At 46.1% G+C, this 16,618-nt stretch overlaps 1 protein-coding gene across 1 annotated transcript in view; it reads right to left on the bottom strand.

The window, feature by feature from the left end:
• The window catches only part of LOC140201937 (bone morphogenetic protein 1-like), a 284,119-nt gene that overhangs the window by 113,406 nt on the left and 154,095 nt on the right, over positions 1 to 16,618 (bottom strand). The window contains exons 3-5 of the mRNA XM_072266778.1: positions 15,444 to 15,527; positions 13,072 to 13,233; positions 11,549 to 11,666 (exon numbers count right to left, since the gene is read on the bottom strand). Coding sequence (XP_072122879.1) covers positions 11,549 to 11,666; positions 13,072 to 13,233; positions 15,444 to 15,527 — 364 coding nt within the window. The remainder of the gene's footprint in view (positions 1 to 11,548; positions 11,667 to 13,071; positions 13,234 to 15,443; positions 15,528 to 16,618) is intronic.

Genomic DNA, 16,618 nt, shown 5'->3' with positions numbered 1-16,618 from the left:
CTAAAGGTTAACCTCCAGGTTGAGTCGGTGGTGAAGAAGTCGAATGCAATGTTGGCATTCATTTCTAGAGGTGTAGAATATAAGAGCAGGGATGTGATGTTGAGGCTCTATAAAGCACTCGTGAGACCGCACTTGGAGTATTGTGAGCAGTTTTGGTCTCCTTATTTCCCATGGTGGGGGAGTCTATGACAAGAGGGCACGACTTCAGGATTGAAGGACGTCCATTTAGAACAGAGATAAGGAGAAATTACTTTAGTGGGAGGGTGGTAAATCTGTGGAATTTGTTGACACGAGAGGCTGTAGAGGCCAAGTCATTGGGTGCATTTAAGGCAGAGATCATCTGGCTGTCATCAATGATGCCCTCACCTGCATCTCCTCCATTTCCCGCACTTCGGCTCTCACCCAATCCTCCCGCCACCACAACAGGGACAGAGTTCCCCCTTGTCCTCACCTACCACCCCACCAGCCTCCGGATCCAGCACATTATCCTCAGCAGCTTCCGCCACCTTCAACAGGACCCCACCACTAAGCACATCTTTCCCTCTCCGCCTTCCGCAGGGATCGGTTCCTCCGCGACTCCAGGTCCACACGTCCCTCCCCACGGATCTCCCACCCGGCACTTATCCCTGTAAGCGTAAGTGCTACACCTGTCCCTACACCTCCTCTCTTGTCATCATTCAGGGCCCCAAACAGTACTTCCAGGTGAGGCAACACTTCACTTGTGAGTCTGTTGGGGTCATCTATTGCATTCGGTGCTCCTGGTGCGGCCTCCTCTACATTGGTGAAACCCAACGCAGATTGGGGGACAGCTTTGTCGAGCACCTCTGCTCCGTCCGCCAAAACAGACAGGATCTCCCAGTAGCCACCCACTTCAACCCTGCTTCCCACTCCCATTCAAGTATGTCCATACATGGCCTCCTCTACTGCCATGATGAGGCTAAACTCAGGTTGGAGGAGCAACACCTCATATACCATCTAGGTAGTCTCCAGCCCCTTGGTATGAACATAGAATTCTCCAACTTCCAGTAATTCCCTCCCTCTCCCTTCCCCTATCCCTATGTCACTCTACCCCTCCCCCAGCTGCCTATCACCTCCCTCATGGTTCCGCCTCCTTCTACTACCCATTGTGTTTTCCCCTATTCCTTCTTCACCTTTCCTGCCTATCACCTCCCTGCTTCCCCTCCCCCACCCCTTGATCTTTCCCGTTACTGGTTTTTCACCTGGTACCTACCAGCCTTCTCCTTTCCACCCTCCCCCCTCCTTCTTTATAGGGCCTCTGCCCCATCTCCCTACAGTCCTGACGAAGGGTTCCGGCCCAAAATGTCAACCGATCTTTTCCACAGATGCTGCCTGGCCTGCTGAATTCCTCCAGCGTGTTGTGAGTAAGGCAGAGATAGATAGATTCTTGATTAGCCAGGGCATCAAAGGGTATGGGGAGAAGGCAGGGGAGTAGAAATGACTGGAAGAATTGGATCAGCTATGATTGAATGACGGAGTAGACTCGATGGGCTGAATGGCCTACTTCTGCTTATGGTCTTATGGTCTTATAATATTGTGGGCTGTTCTATGTACTGGAGACAGACCGCAAGTGTCACCACGCTTCCAGCACTAACATCACATGCCCACAGCTTAGTAACCCTAACCTGTACGTCTTTTTAATGTGGGACGAAATGGCTGCACCCAGAGGAAACCATGCAGTCTTGGAGAGAATGTAAAAATTCATTATAAGCAATGGCGGGAACTAAAGCCCGACTGGTGAGAAGGGAGAGATTTAGTAACCTAGGAGACAACTTTTTCCACCCAGAGGGTACAGTATACAATCTTCCCACAGACCACCATGAAATAAAAAAACACCATGGAACCCATTCAAAGAAAACATCAAACATTCAACACGCAAAAACAAATAGTACAAGTGGCAAAAAAAATGAGTCATTAAAACTACATAAGAACATAAGAAATGGGAGCAGGAGTAGGCCATCCAGTCCATCGAGCCTGACCCGCCATTCAATAAGATCATGGCTGATCTGTCCGTAAACTCAGCTCCACCTACCTGCCTTTTCCCCATAACCCTTAATTCCCTTACTATGTAAAAACCTGTCTAACTGTTTCTTAAATATATTTAGTGAGGAAGCCTCAACTGCTTCCCTGGGCAGAGAATGTTTAACTTAGTTTAGATCAGTCTAATCTAGCACCATGTCGTTTGTTGACTGCAGACCACAGAGCCAATCTGACCCGATGAAAATCGTACAAAATAACAACGAAAAAAGGAGCAACCAGAATCCAGAAACACGTCACAACATGAACTACAGAGCCCAATCTACACACGTGTCTATTAAATCTTGCCCAAGACCCAAGGCTCTGGAATCATCGGCTGGCAGCAGAGCGAGAGGAAGAGAGAGAGAATTATCAAATGCGGGCACTTTTCTCCAGCAGCCCTGAGAGAGAGAGAGAGAGAGACCAGTCAGACGCAGAACCCCTGCTTGCCCGCTACTTCTCCCTCACTGATTTCAATCTTACTCGACACTTTAATCAGCGAGATTGGCTAAAACTGGAGTCGATCGTGGGCTTGCGCTTGTCTCCTGGCCTCCAGGCTGCACACTCTACTCCAAACCTCACCGAACTCTCTCGGAGATAGCAAAGCACCAGATGGCTAACACACCATCGAAATGTAAATCACAAGCTCCAACAGTAGCAGAATCATTTTTGAAAGAAGAAGAAGAAGAAGTAGTAAAAGAATTAGTTTCATGAACTGTCTGAAAGACGTTGCCGTTGGTTGCGTTGTCCACTGGCGCCATCCTCTCCATACTCCTGGTTCAGAGGGATGTGGGCCAAACAGGACTCTTGGTCAGCATGGACTGATTGGGCTGAAGGGCCTGTTTCATTGCTCTATGACTCTGTTGAAATAAGGAACAGTTTGGGTATTTGGGCATTTGATCCTCCACAATATTCCGCGTGGGAATTTAGACTGGAGGTGGCAGTGTTTTTTTTTCACGAGGTCGAGTTGCGAGCTCGACATCAACCCGGCACGGATGGAGAGCGCGCCCGGGAGCGGTCTGTCACTGGATCGAACTCGGGAACCTCCGTTCTCGAGCCCGGCGCTGATCTCACTGCGCCACCAGCCGGTGGTTGAGTTAAGGTGTTGTCTGTGTTATCTGAGTTGAACCCAACAGGCCAAATGGTTGAATGTCTTCTATTCATGTGACATGGCCAAGGTGAGAAGAGAATAACCAGTTGATATCTCAGGCCAAGGCCCCTCATCAGAACTGGAAAGGAAAAGGGAAGAGGCCAGAATGAGAAGGTGGAGGAAGGCGAAGTAATACAAGCTGACAGGTGAGGGGAAGCTGGGTGGCTGGGGGAGGGGCTGAAATAAGAAGCTGAGAGGTGATAGGTGGACAAGGTAAAGAGCTGAAGAAGAAAGAATCAGATAGGAGAGGACAGTGGACCGTGGGAGAAGGGGAAGGGGAAGGAGGGGCACCAGAGGGCGGTGGTGGGCAGGTGAGGTGTGAAGGGAGCTAGCATGAGGAATGGAAATAGAGCGAAGTGGGGGGGATATAAATTACCAGAAGTTAGAGAAGTTAATATCCGTGCCTTCAAATCTGAGGACAGACACAGTATGAGGTGTTGCTACAGGAGGCAACGGATCGAAATGTCAGAATGGGAATAAGAAGTAGAAATTTAAATGGGTGGTCACCAGGAAAATCAGGTTGGTAATGGATCTCAACAGAGTGAGTTGGTTGAATGCCTAAGAGATAGCTTTTTAAGCAGTTTATCGTTGAGCCTACTAGGGGATCAGCTATACTGGGATTGGGTGTTAGGGAGGCAATTAGGGAGCTTAAGGTAAAAGAACTCTTAGGGATCAGTGATCACTGGTTCAACCTGATTGTGTTCAATCTGAAATTTGATAGGGAGAAAGTAAAGTCTGATATAGCAGTATTTCAGTGCAGTAAGGGAAATTACAGTGGAATGAGAGAGGAGTTGGCCAAAGTAAATTGGAAGGAGATGCTGGCAGGGATGTCAGCAGAGCAGCAAAAGCGTGCATTTCTGGGAAAAACGAGGAAGGTGCAGGTCATGTCTATTCCAAAAATAAAGAAATATTCAAATGGTAAAATAGTACAACTGTGGCTGACAAGGGAAGTCAAAGCTACTGTAAAAGCAAAAGAAAAGCCATACAACAAAGCAAAAATCAGAGGATTGGGAAGTTTTTAAAAACCTACAGAGAGAAACTAAAAATATCACAAGAAATATGAAAGTAAATTATAAATAATATCAAAGTGGATAGTAAAAGTTTTTCAAGTATGTTAAAAGTAAAAGAGAAATAAGAGTGGATATAGGACAAGCAGAAAATGAGGCAGGAACAATAATAACAGGGAACAAGGAGATGGCAGATGAACTAAATGAGTATTTTGCATCAGGCTTCACTGTGGAAGACACGAGCAGTACGCCTGATGTTATAGTGTGTGAAGGGAGAGAAGTGGGTGCAGTTACTGTTACAAGAGAGAAGGTGCTCAAAAAGCTGAAAGTCCTAAAGGTATTTAAGTCACCCGGACCAGAGGAACTGCACTCTAGGGTTCTGAAAGAGGTAGCGTAAGAGATTGTGGTTTAATGAGAAATGATCTTTCAAACATCATTGGACTCTGGCATGATGCCAGAGGACTGGAAAATTTCAAATGTCACTCCACTCTTACATAAAGAAGAAAGGTAGCAGGAAGGAAATTATAGACCAGTTAGCCTGACCTCAGTGGTTGGGAAGATGGTAGAGTCAGTTGTTAGGGATGAGGTGATGGAGTACTTGGTGACACAGGACAAGATAGTGCAAGGTCAGCATGGTTTCCCTGTTGGAATTCTTTGAGGAGACTACAAATAGGATAGATAAAAAGGATGTAGTGGATGTTGTATATTTGGACTTTCAGAAGGCTTTTGACAAGGTGCCACACATGAGGCTGCTTACCAAGTTAAGAGCCAATGCTATTACAGGAAAGCTACTAACATGGTTAGAGCACTGGCTGATTGGTAGGAGGCAGTGAGTGGGAATAAAAATATTCTTTTCTGGTTGGCTGCCAGTGACTAGTGGTGTTCCACGGGGGTTGGTGTTCGGACCACTTCTTTTTATCGTGAATATAAACGTTTCTTTTAGATTATGAGGACACACAGTCCTCTTTTATTGTCATTTAGTAATGCATACACTAAGAAATGATACAATGTTTTTCCAGAATAATATCACAGAAACACATGACAAACCGACTTAAAAACTAACAAAAACCACATAATTATAACATATAGTTACAACAGTGCAAAGCAATACCATAATTTGATAAGAACAGACCATGGGCACGGTAAAAGTCTCAAAGTCTCTCGAAAGTCCCATCATCTCACGCAGACGGTGAACCTCCAGCGCTGCAAACTTGCCAATGCAGCATCCTGGAAGCATCCGACCAGAGTCCGACTCCGAGTCCGTCTGAAAACTCCAAGCCTCCGACCAGCTCTCCGACACCGAGCACCAAGCACCATCTCTGCCGAGCACTTCGACCCCGGCCCTGGCAACAGGCAATAGGCAAAGCCGAGGATTTGGGGTCTTCCCCTCCGGAGATTCTGGATCACACAGTAGCAGCGGCAGTGAAGCGGGCATTTCAGAAGTTTCTCCAGGTGTTCCTCCATGCTTCTCACGGCTGTCCCCATCAAATCCGGATTGTGCACAGCCCCCTAGTTAACACATACGATATCATTCGGAACGGCCACGCGTGCTGCGTCGCATCACCATCTTCTCCTCCCTCTTGATGATTGATGATTTAGATGATTGTACAGATGGTTTTATTGCCAAGTTGCAGATGATGTGAAGATTGGTGGAAGGGCAGGTAGTGTTGAGGAAACAGGTAGGATGCAGAAGGACTTAAGACAGATTAGGAGAACGGGCAAGAATGTGGCAAATGAAATACAATGCTTGAAAGCGCATGGTCATGCACTTTGGTAGTAGAAATAAATACTCGGACTATTTTCTAAACACGGAGAAAATCCAGGAATCTGAGATGCAGAGGGACCTGGGAGTCTTTGTGCAGGACACCCTGAAGGTGAATTTGCAGGTCAAGTCAGTGGTGAGGAAGACAAATGCCATGTTAGCATTCATTTCAAAAGGTTGAGAATACAAGAGCAGGGATGTGATGCTGAAGCTTTATAAGGCACTGGTGAGGCCTCACCTTGAGTACTGTGAACTGTTTTGGGCCCCTCATCTTAGAAAAGATGTGCTGGCATTGGAGAGAGTCCAGAGGAGCTTCACAAGGATGATCCCAGGAATGAAAGGGTTATCATACGAGGAACATTTGATGGCTCTGGATCCGTACTTGCTGGAATTCAGAAGGATGAGAGGGGATCTCACTGAAACCTTTCAAACGTTGAAAGACCTAGACAGAGTAGATGTGGAAAGGATGTTTCCCATGGTGGGAGAGTCTAGGACAAGAGGGCACAGCCTCAGGATAGGGTGCTTTTTCAAAACAGAGATACAGAGAAATTTCTTTAGCCAAAGGGTGGTGAATTTGTGGAATTTGTTGCCACATGCAGCTGGAGAGACCAGGTCGTTGGGCATATTTAAGGCAGAGATTGATAGGTTCTTGATTGGACATGGTATCAAAGGTTTCGGGGAAAAGACGGGAACTGGGGTTGAGGAGGAGATTTTAAAAAATGGATCAGCCATGACTGAATGGCGGAGCAGACTCGATGGGCCAGATGGCCTAATTCTGCTCCTATGTCTTATGGTCTTATGGAAAGCCTGCCTTCTGAAGTGAACAGAGCAAAGGTGCTCAACGAAGTGGTTCCCAATCTGTGTTAGGTCTCACCAATGTAGTGGAGGACACCACTGGAATGCAGATGATCCCAATGACCCCGACAGACTAGCAGCTGAAGTGCCATCTGCCGCGGATGGACTATTTGGGGCCCTGAATGGTGGTGAGGGGGAGGTACAGGGGTAGTACTTGTCACACTTGCAGGAATAAGTGCCAAAACGGAGATCAGTGCGGAGGGATGAGTTAACAAGCAAGTCTTGCAGAGATCCCTAAGATTTTACAATGTTCTTTCATCCGTATGTGCTGTGTTGTATGACAATGGCAGTCATGGTTTTCCGTGACCATGATTGTTCTTGATGTTTTTCTACACAAGTGGTTTGCCATTGCCTTCTTCTGGGCAGTGTCTTTACAAGATGGGTGACCCCAGCCATTATCAATACCCTTCAGAGATTGTCTGTCTGGCGTCAGTGGTCACATAACCAGGACTTGTGATCTGCACCAGCTGCTCGTACGATCATCCACCACCTGCTCCCATGGGTTCATGTGACCCTGATCGGAGGCTAAGCAGGTGCTACACCTTGCCCAAGGGTGACCTGCAGGCTAGCAGAGGGAAGGAGGGAGTGTATTAACTCTTCGTCTTGGGGAACGATGACAAACCATGAAGCACTGCTGACTTCCACACGACAGGCCACATCTACTGCTTATGAAAAGGCATTTATCTCACAGCCGAATCCTTTGGGGAAACCATTTTGTGTTTATGATTGAGGAGGCAGGGTCTGGGCCTGGGAGTAGGGCCCGGTCTGATAGCAAGAAATGACTTGAGGCTTGGATGATTGAAGCACAGGCTGGATTGAAAATGTCAGGGTGTTGGAGCTGGGGGCGAGGGACAGACAGGTGTTCAGCTCGCTGCTCCGAGACGTTTACTCATCTCTGCGTAGAACTGAGGCTCTGGCCTGCAACTAATGGGCTCCTGAATCGGCTGTGGACTCACTTTTGTGAACTTCAGTTCTTAATGCTACTTGCTACTTTTATTGTTTGCATGACTTTTTTGCACATTTGTTGTCTGACGGTCTCTTTTTAATGGGCTCTGTTGGGTTTCTTTGTTTCGTGGCTGCCTGTAAGGAGACGAATCTCAAGGTCGTATATCAGGTACAAACATTGACAATAAAGGTACTTTGAACTTTGACTTTGACCAAGTATGGCATGACATCGTTTGACACCTTTAGGCTGGCATCTTACAGGCACTGTTACCCCCAGTGGAGGCAGGTAGGGCACTAACGGTGACACATTACTACAGCCCCCTCCTCACTAGTTTACCAATGTCAAGTGAGAGCCCCAGATTCTTTCACACCGGCAGCAGGAAGAACGTGTTAACCTGATAGACCCCAGTTGATTTACTCCTGGCTTATAGCCAGCAGCATTTGAGCTGCACCCCTGGGATACAACATGACTCATGCAATGTCATGACACTTGAATCAGCTTTAGCATTCTGGACCCACCATTGTGACCAAGGCAGCGAGCAGCTGCAACAGATTGTTTTACACCCAGGAACATAGAGATGGATAATGACGTGAAGGATTTGCAGAAGTGCGATTCCAAACATGGGTGCGGCACTGTGAACGCAGGCGCAAAATGCTGGAGGAACTCAGCTGGTAGGGCTGCATCTATGGAGGGGAATGAACTGCCCATGTTTTGGGCTAAGAATATTCCAGGGCTGGAAAAGAAGGGAGGGAAGGCTAGGATAAGGAGGTGGGGGAGAGGAGAAGTATGAGCTGGTAGGTGACAGGTTGGGGGAAGGTGTTAGAAGAGGGATGGAGGTGGAGGGAATGAAGTGCACAATTTGTACTTTGTTTGCATGTTGGGTGATCGATGCTTTCTTGAACGGGGTTCCATGATGTTTCTCTGTTTCGTGGCTGCCTGCAAGAAGACGAATCTCAGAGTTCTGTTCTGTACACATGCCTTGTTAATAAGCGGACAGTACTTTGAATCTTTGAAAAGCTGGGAGGGGACAGGCTGAAGAGGGAAAGGTGTTCTAGGAGAATCTGATGGGAGAGGAGAGTGGACAATGGGAGAAATGGAAGGAGGAGAGGACCAAAGGGAGGTGATGGACAGGTGAGAAAAAGAGATGGGGTAAGAGGGGAGACAGATTGAGGACCGGAAAAAGAAGGAAGGGGGCAGCAGGAGAAATTACCAGAAGTTAGAGACATTGATGTTCCATGATTGGATTAGTTTTCCCTTAGAACAATTTAATCTTTACTGGGTCCTCTTGCAGTTGTGGTCAGTCCTCTCCTTGCACTTTCTTCGATGACTTTATCGAGTATTTCTTGGAGCTTCTCTTTAGAAGTAGCTATCAGCACTGTGTTGTCCGTGTATCGTAGGTTGTTCAAATTGTATCCACCAATTATCATGCCTGGAGTACTGCTAATTTCTCTTAGAATTTTCCCTGTTGAATACGTCGGTCTGACTCCCTTCTTAATCTGCACAAAATCACTTCTCTAATTTTCAACTCTCATTCCTGCTCTATTTCCCAATACAGGTTTCTGTGGTTGTGTCTTCCTCCACAATCTCACACCATAGCATTAGAAAGTCCCATGACTGTCTTGAAGACCTCCTGGTTGTATTGTCATGTTCAGTGAAGGCATCCGTTGGTCTTCACTCTCCAGGACACAGACCTGGGCAAGGTTGTATGGAACCTTGGTTGCAGTTGCCCATGCTGCAAGCCTCCCCTCTCCATGACACCAATGTTGTCCAAGGGAAGGGCATTAGGACCCATACAGCTTGGCACCAGTGTTGTCGCAGAGCAATGTGTGGTTAAGTTCCTTGCTCAATTACACAACACGCTGCCTCGGTTGGGGCTCGAACTCAGGACCTTCAGGTCGCTAGTCCAATGCCTTAACCACTTGGCCATGTGCCCAGTTCCAAGTAAGTGTATTATCAAAGTACGTATACGTCACCTTGAGATTTATTTTCTTGCAGGCATTTACAGCAAGAAAAATAGAAATATAATAAACTTATGTAATACCCTGGTTAAGATTTTTACTCCTCATGCTGCAGGGTTTTTCATTCAGTAGCTCTCTGTAAAAGCAGTGTGACCTGCTGGTAGAATATCTTTTGGTTTCGCTAAAGGGGCTATGATGTTCAATTTAGGAATGTTGTCAGGATGGTGGAATTGGGAGAAGGTTCTAAAGAGAGCTGGGTGGAGAGAGATTTGTGAAGGACACTAGTAGGGTTCGTGGTCTTTTGGTGGGACATGCAGAGAAGAGAAGATCAGGAGAGACGGTCAGAGGGTCAGATTCGACGGGAAGATGCATTTGCAAGGAGTCCTTCGTGAGACGAAGGAGTTCAAGATGGGAAGCTCTACCAGCGATTAGTGATGAGAATTCAGCGCTGTGAGTAACGGTCATACCCAGCTTTTGGACAATACGAGCTCCAATGCCATGTGCACATTTAGATTGGCTTAACTATAATGGGCCCTTTTAATTTTTTCTCTTCATTCTTCTTTCTCTTAATAACTGTTCGATAAAGCTGAAATCAGTAAATACACTTGCTTTATAATTTTATGCGGTGTGCAATCTGTTATTTCTTGCCGACTGATAATTGTGTACGGGCAGTATTTACACAGCATTCACTCAAATCAAGGTCAGTTAATCAAAACATCCCAACTTTCCTGTTTGGCTGAACCCCAGTTCATACCAACCTCAGATGTACATCGTTTATGAAGGGTGCCCTTCGCACTGCCGGGTCACATGGCTGCTAGCAGAGCCGGCTAACAAGCCAAGCTGCCATACGAGTTCGGTGGGGGGGGGGGGGGTTACACAAAGACTGACGAACAACCAACGTGCAAAACAAGACAAGCTGTTTGGCGTCATAAACTGCAGATACTGAAAATCCACGGTACCACACTGTGACGGAAGCACTCAGTAAACACACTCCTCACACGTGCGCAGTTACACACACACAAACACTGCCTTGTCATTCTACTGCTGTTGTGCTGAATGTACGAACGTCAATGCCTTCCCCGGTGATGGGTGCTAAACTGAACTGGTGTGCTCGGCTCGGTTTTATGGTGCCCTCCCCACCATACACATTGAAACATTACTTGTCTTTAGTAATGGGGGTGTGTAAATGTGTATACTGTATGTTGTTTCTATATTGTATTTAAAGTTGATGCTTCTGTTTATTTTGTAAATTAATTGTAAGTACATTGTGGGGTACATCCTATTCTGATTCATGTGTGGTCTTAAGTTAGCTTTGTTGGTAATTAAAGAAGATATGTTCTGGTGCTGAATGACAGAAGTTCATCACCCTCAATGAAAGAGAGACGTGGGCTGCCAGGAATTCACACTCAACAAAAATAGTAAGGTAACACACACAAGATGCTGCAGGGACTCAGCAGCTCATGTTTCCAGACAAAAACCTTCTTCAGGACTGAGAAGGAAGGGGAAAGAGATGTGTTGCTTTGGATTTCCAGCACAAGCAGACTTTCTCATGATTAAAAATAGTACAGTGCTATTATTGTGTTTCCTGGTCGATATGTTTTTCTAAATATTGGCAGCTTTCTTTCTGCTATTTTCACTCATTTTTGTCAGTTTGATTTTTGATGCACCTAATAAATAGCCTTGTGTTAAAATGCTAAGCGACCCCAGCCATCTTTTTCTTTGGTCATAACCCATGTACCTAAAACACACACGTAATGCTGGAGGAACTCAGCAAGTCAGGAGGAATAAGTCAGTCCGAGGTCCTTCATCAGGACTTCAACAATCACGGTTACTTACCCACAGGGCCTGTAAGTAAAAACAATGTAGCTCTCCTCATCTGTGCGCTCCAGGAAAGTGACACAGGTATGCTTCTCCCAATGCCTCATTGCTTGCCTGAAGATAGCTCTTTGACTTCCTGAAAAAGAGTACCAGTGCAACTCACTACTTCAACCAGAGAAAGCAGAGCTGTTGCTGTGGGCACCGAGTTATTATACAGATCCAGATTAATCTCGGTATCATTTATACGATGAAATACCTCATCTGCGTTAACAACCAACACAACCAAAGGATGTAAGGGTCACTGTGTGTGTGTGTGTGTGTGTGTGTGTGTGGCCTGTCCATGTGGGTGAGTGGGAGGGAGGAAGTGGGCATGTTTTGCTGCTGTTGTTGTTTTGTTGCTGCTTTTGTTTTGTTGTTGTTGTTGTTGCTTGTATTGTTCTGTTGTGGGCGCCAGATTGTGTGGACACACTTGCGAGCTGCCCCCAGCACATCCTTTGGTTGTGTTGCTTGTTAATACGTTTCACTGTATGTTTCAATGTGCATGTGATAAATAAATGAATCTGAATATGAATATATGCTTAATAGCAAGCATATACTTACATACACTGGATTAATATACACGTGTAACTCATCTCCACTACACCCTGAGGAACAGCAGTCCCCATTCTCTGTTTGGACTGAATGGAAAGGTTCCCAATGGATTCCCTTTTGGAACAGTCAGCAACAACCTCACATTTATAGCCCCCAAGGTTCAGACTCCCTGGCAGTGCTGAGGGTCTTGGCTATCCTTCTGTCCTAGAGAAAAATAACCCAGTCAGTCTCTGCTTAATGACACTCTCTCTCATTTCAGCTGTCAGTCCCGGGGAATATGCACCTTTTCTAAAGCTTGGGAGCATAAGTTTGGTGGATACATGTGCAACTGGGCAGCACAGTAATGTAGCAGTTAGTGCAACACCTTACAGCAACTGCAGTCAGCGTTCAGTTCACCCCGCTACATGTGAGGAGTTTGTATGTTCTCCCTGTGATTGTGTGGGTTTCCTCCGGGTGCTCGGCTTTCCTCCCACAGTCCAAAGGCGTACGGCTAGGTTTAAGATTAGTACGTCGTGGGCATACCATGTTGGCGCCAGACGCACGGCGGCACTAGCGGGCAGCCCTCAGCAAATCCTCAGAGCTGGTCGTTGACACAAAACAACGCATTTCACTGAAAGTTTCAATGTATATGTGACAAATAAAGCTAATCTTTAATTGTGAAATTACCTACGTGTTATGTTTTGTATCGTTAAAATATTAAACAAATTCCAGGAATGCAGGTCTATCTTCGTGTTTACTGTAAGCGAGGTACGCACGTATCACGTGGTAGCGTGATGACATATGCAGTTCACATATTTAAACCCGTAATGGGTTATTTAAATGAGCAAAAATGCTTAATTGACCAATATATATATATAAGATTACTCAAATATAACTGAAATATTAAATATACAACATTATGACCTTGACTCTGTGAAGAACTGACTGACTGAGTCAGAAATGTAACTCACCAGTAAAGTTTCCACCAATCACGTAAGGAATCACCCCTTCCGGCCAGACTCGCTCAGGCCGGGAAGTGGAGGCTCGTCGTACTCGACTCCGAGTTTCATTCTTCCGGGACTTCCTGCCCCTCCGCCGAAGACCCTTCCTGTTGCCCTTCCGGGCTCGGTTACCTGTACACAAGGAGAGAAGGGTCTCCAATCTTCCACCTGCTCAATTCTTCCGTCATAAGTAATCCGTGCAGGAAATAGTTTTGGGTATAGAGAGGGTAGATGCAAGCAGGCATTATACACTGAGGTTGGGTGAGACTACAGCTAGAGGTCATGGGTCAAGGGTGAAAGGTGAATTATCTAAGGGGAACCTGAGGGGGAAACGTCTTCACGCAGTGGGTGGTGTGAAAGTGGAACGAGCTCCATGTGGAAGTGGTGGATGAGATTTAGTTGCCCCATTTAAGAGAAGTTTGGATAAGTACATGGATGGGAGGGCTATGGTCCGGGTGCAGGTCGATGGGAGTTAGGTAGAATAGTGGTTCTGCATGGACCTAGACGGGCCGAATGGCTTGTGCTGTAGTGCTCTATGAGTCTATAAACAAAGGCTAACAAACAACCAATGTGCAAAAGAAGACAAACTGTGCATTTAAAGTCACTTTTAGGTTAGTTAAGGATGAGAGATCCTTTCCCAACCAGATGGATTTTCAACAACAATATGGTAATTTCATAGTTATCATTAACCATAACCAGCAATTTAATATAAAGTATATTTTATTAACTGTGCTTAAACAGTCCAGCTGCTACAGTGGAATTTGGATTCAAGTCATTAGTTCAGGCCTCTGGCTTAATTGTCCCTGTAACATAATAACTATGTTCCCAGACCCTAAACTGATTCATTAAGATTTTTTTTTCCTGATGTCAATGCAACACTAGACTTTTGAGAGGATATGGGAGCCTTTTCAATAAAATAAACTTTGCATAAAAGTTTCAGTTCCCACCATCTCCCCTTTCCTGCTGTAGCACTCACTTTCCAAAGGAGTCTCAAGACAGTGATGAGAAGTGAACATCCGTCTCTTTCCTCCCACTCAGCTAACTCAGCACAGGCTCTACAGTCAACGGAGAGGGCACGTGTATTGACGGAAAGAGTGTGTGCATTAACGGAGAGGGTGCGTGTATTAACGGAGAGGGTGTGTGTATTAACGGAGAGGGTGTGTGTATTAACGGAGAGGACGTGTGTATTAACGGAAAGAGTGTGTGCATTAACGGAGAGGGTGTGTGTATTAATGGAAAGAGTGTGTGTATTAACGGAGAGGGCGTGTGTATTAACAGAGAGGGCGTGTGTAATAACGGAGAGGGTGCGTGTATTAACAGAGAGGACGTGTGTATTAACGGAGAGGGTGTGTGTAATAATGGAGAGGGTGCGTGTATTAACAGAGAGGGCGTGTGTATTAACGGAGAGGGTGTGTGTATTAACGGAGAGGGTGTGTGTATTAACGGAGAGGACGTGTGTATTAACGGAAAGAGTGTGTGCATTAACGGAGAGGGTGTGTGTATTAATGGAAAGAGCGTGTGTATTAACAGAGAGGATGTGTGTATTAATGGAAAGAGTGTGTGTATTAATGGAGAGGGTGTGTGTATTAATAGAGAGGTGTGTGTATTAATAGAGGGGTGTGTATTAACGGAGAGGATGTGTGTATTAACGGAGAGGATGTGCGTATTGATAGAGAGGGATGTGTATTAACGGAGAGGGCGTGTGTATTAACGGAGAGGGTGTGTGTATTAACAGAGAGGGTGTGTGTATTAATAGAGAGGGGTGTGTGGCAAAAGTGTGACTTTTCCTTAGAAGAAATCGGACAAGAGACAAGAGGTACAGTACTGTGCAAAAGTCTTACACACATATACAGTACATGTAGCTCAGGTGCCTAAGATTTTTGCACAGGGCTGGGTATGTCTGCACCCACACGCCATCCCCTGCACCTGGTACTCCTTCTCTGCCACCCATCCCAGACCTCCCCCACGGCACCCCACTCTCGCCATTCCCAACATCCTCTTGCTCCCACCAGATTTGCAAACTCGCTCTCCACTCCACGTTGACAAATACAGTACTGTTCAAAGATCTTGGCCACCCTAGCTGTGTATACAGTATGGGCCTAAAACTTTTGCACAGGACTGTAACAGGGAAGAGGCAAGAGATTCTGCAGATGCTGGAAATCTTGAGGAACGCACACAAAGTGCTGAGGAATTCAACATATCACCCAGCATCTAGAGATGAGAAGGGTCTCAGCCTGAAACTGTTTATCCCTATCCATAGTCCTGTTGAGTTCCTCCAGCCCTTTGTCAGAGGTAACAGTGATTTCCTTCTCCCAGGCCTTTAAATGAAATGGATGTCGTACCTCTCCAGGGGCTGCCACCTGAAGAGCCAGCTTGTCCATTTTTCGGGAAGTTTGTTCCATTCCAGTGCAGACCAGTTTCTCGACCTGCGGATAAAGAGGACACAGTTTATGTGATACTTTAGCTCTAAGGAGATTTAGGAGTTTGGGAAGATTTGGTATGTCACCAAAGACTCTAGCAAATTTGTACGGGTGTGCCGTGGAGAGCATTTTAACTGGCTGCATCACTGTCTGGTATGGAAGGACCAGTGCACAGGATTGGAAAAAGCGGCAGAGGGTTGCAAACTCAGCCTGTTCCACCATGGGTACCAACCTCCCCAGCATCGAGGGCATCTTCACAGCACAATGCCACTAAAAGGTAGTATCCACCATTAAGGAGCCCGTCACCCAGACATGCCCACCTCTCATTGCCACCATCAGGGAGGAGCTACAGGAGCCTAAAGACACACGCTCAATGTTTTAGGAACAGCTTCTTCCCCCTCTGCCATCAGATTTCTGAACAGACAATGAACCAACTCATGAACACTACCTCACTATTTTTTACTCTCTTTGCATTGCTTATTTAATTTAATTTTAATACATACTGTATATTTATTATTGTAATTTATAGTATGTTTTATGTATTTGTCTGTGCCAGTGGTACGGTGGTATCCGCACCCAGACTTCAGAACAAGACGTCCCGGCTTCGAATCCGGACGGCTCCTTGTGCGCTTTCCATCCGTGCTGGTTTGAGCGTTCAGCTGGCAACCCAGCCTCAGGAAACAGACAAGCGCTAAAAGAAACAGCAAGGTTGCCACAGATGTACCAAACAAGGTGCGGTAAGGAACTTTACCTTCACTTTTTACCATTACATATTGCACTATACTGCTGCCACAAAACAACAAATTTCACAAGTGTCAGTAATATCTGCGACGACACTGCTGCCAAGCTGTATGGGTCCTAATGCCCTTTCCTTGGACAACATTGGTGTCATGGAGAGGGGAGACTTGCAGCATGGGCAACTGCTGGTCTTCCATACAACCTTGCCCAGGCCTGCGCCCTGGAGAGTGAAGACTTTCCAGGCGCAGATCCATGGTCTCGCAAGACTAACGGATGCCTTTGCTTGTCTGTAATATCAAACCTGATTCAGATTCTGGGTTGCTATCTCTATCTACCTTAGAATGCTTCATATATTTTGT

This window comes from Mobula birostris, chromosome 8 (assembly GCF_030028105.1).
Source record: "Mobula birostris isolate sMobBir1 chromosome 8, sMobBir1.hap1, whole genome shotgun sequence".
NCBI lineage: Eukaryota > Metazoa > Chordata > Chondrichthyes > Myliobatiformes > Myliobatidae > Mobula > Mobula birostris.
The sequence above is the reverse complement of the archived record's forward strand: the minus strand, read 5'-3'. Positions and strand labels throughout refer to the sequence as shown.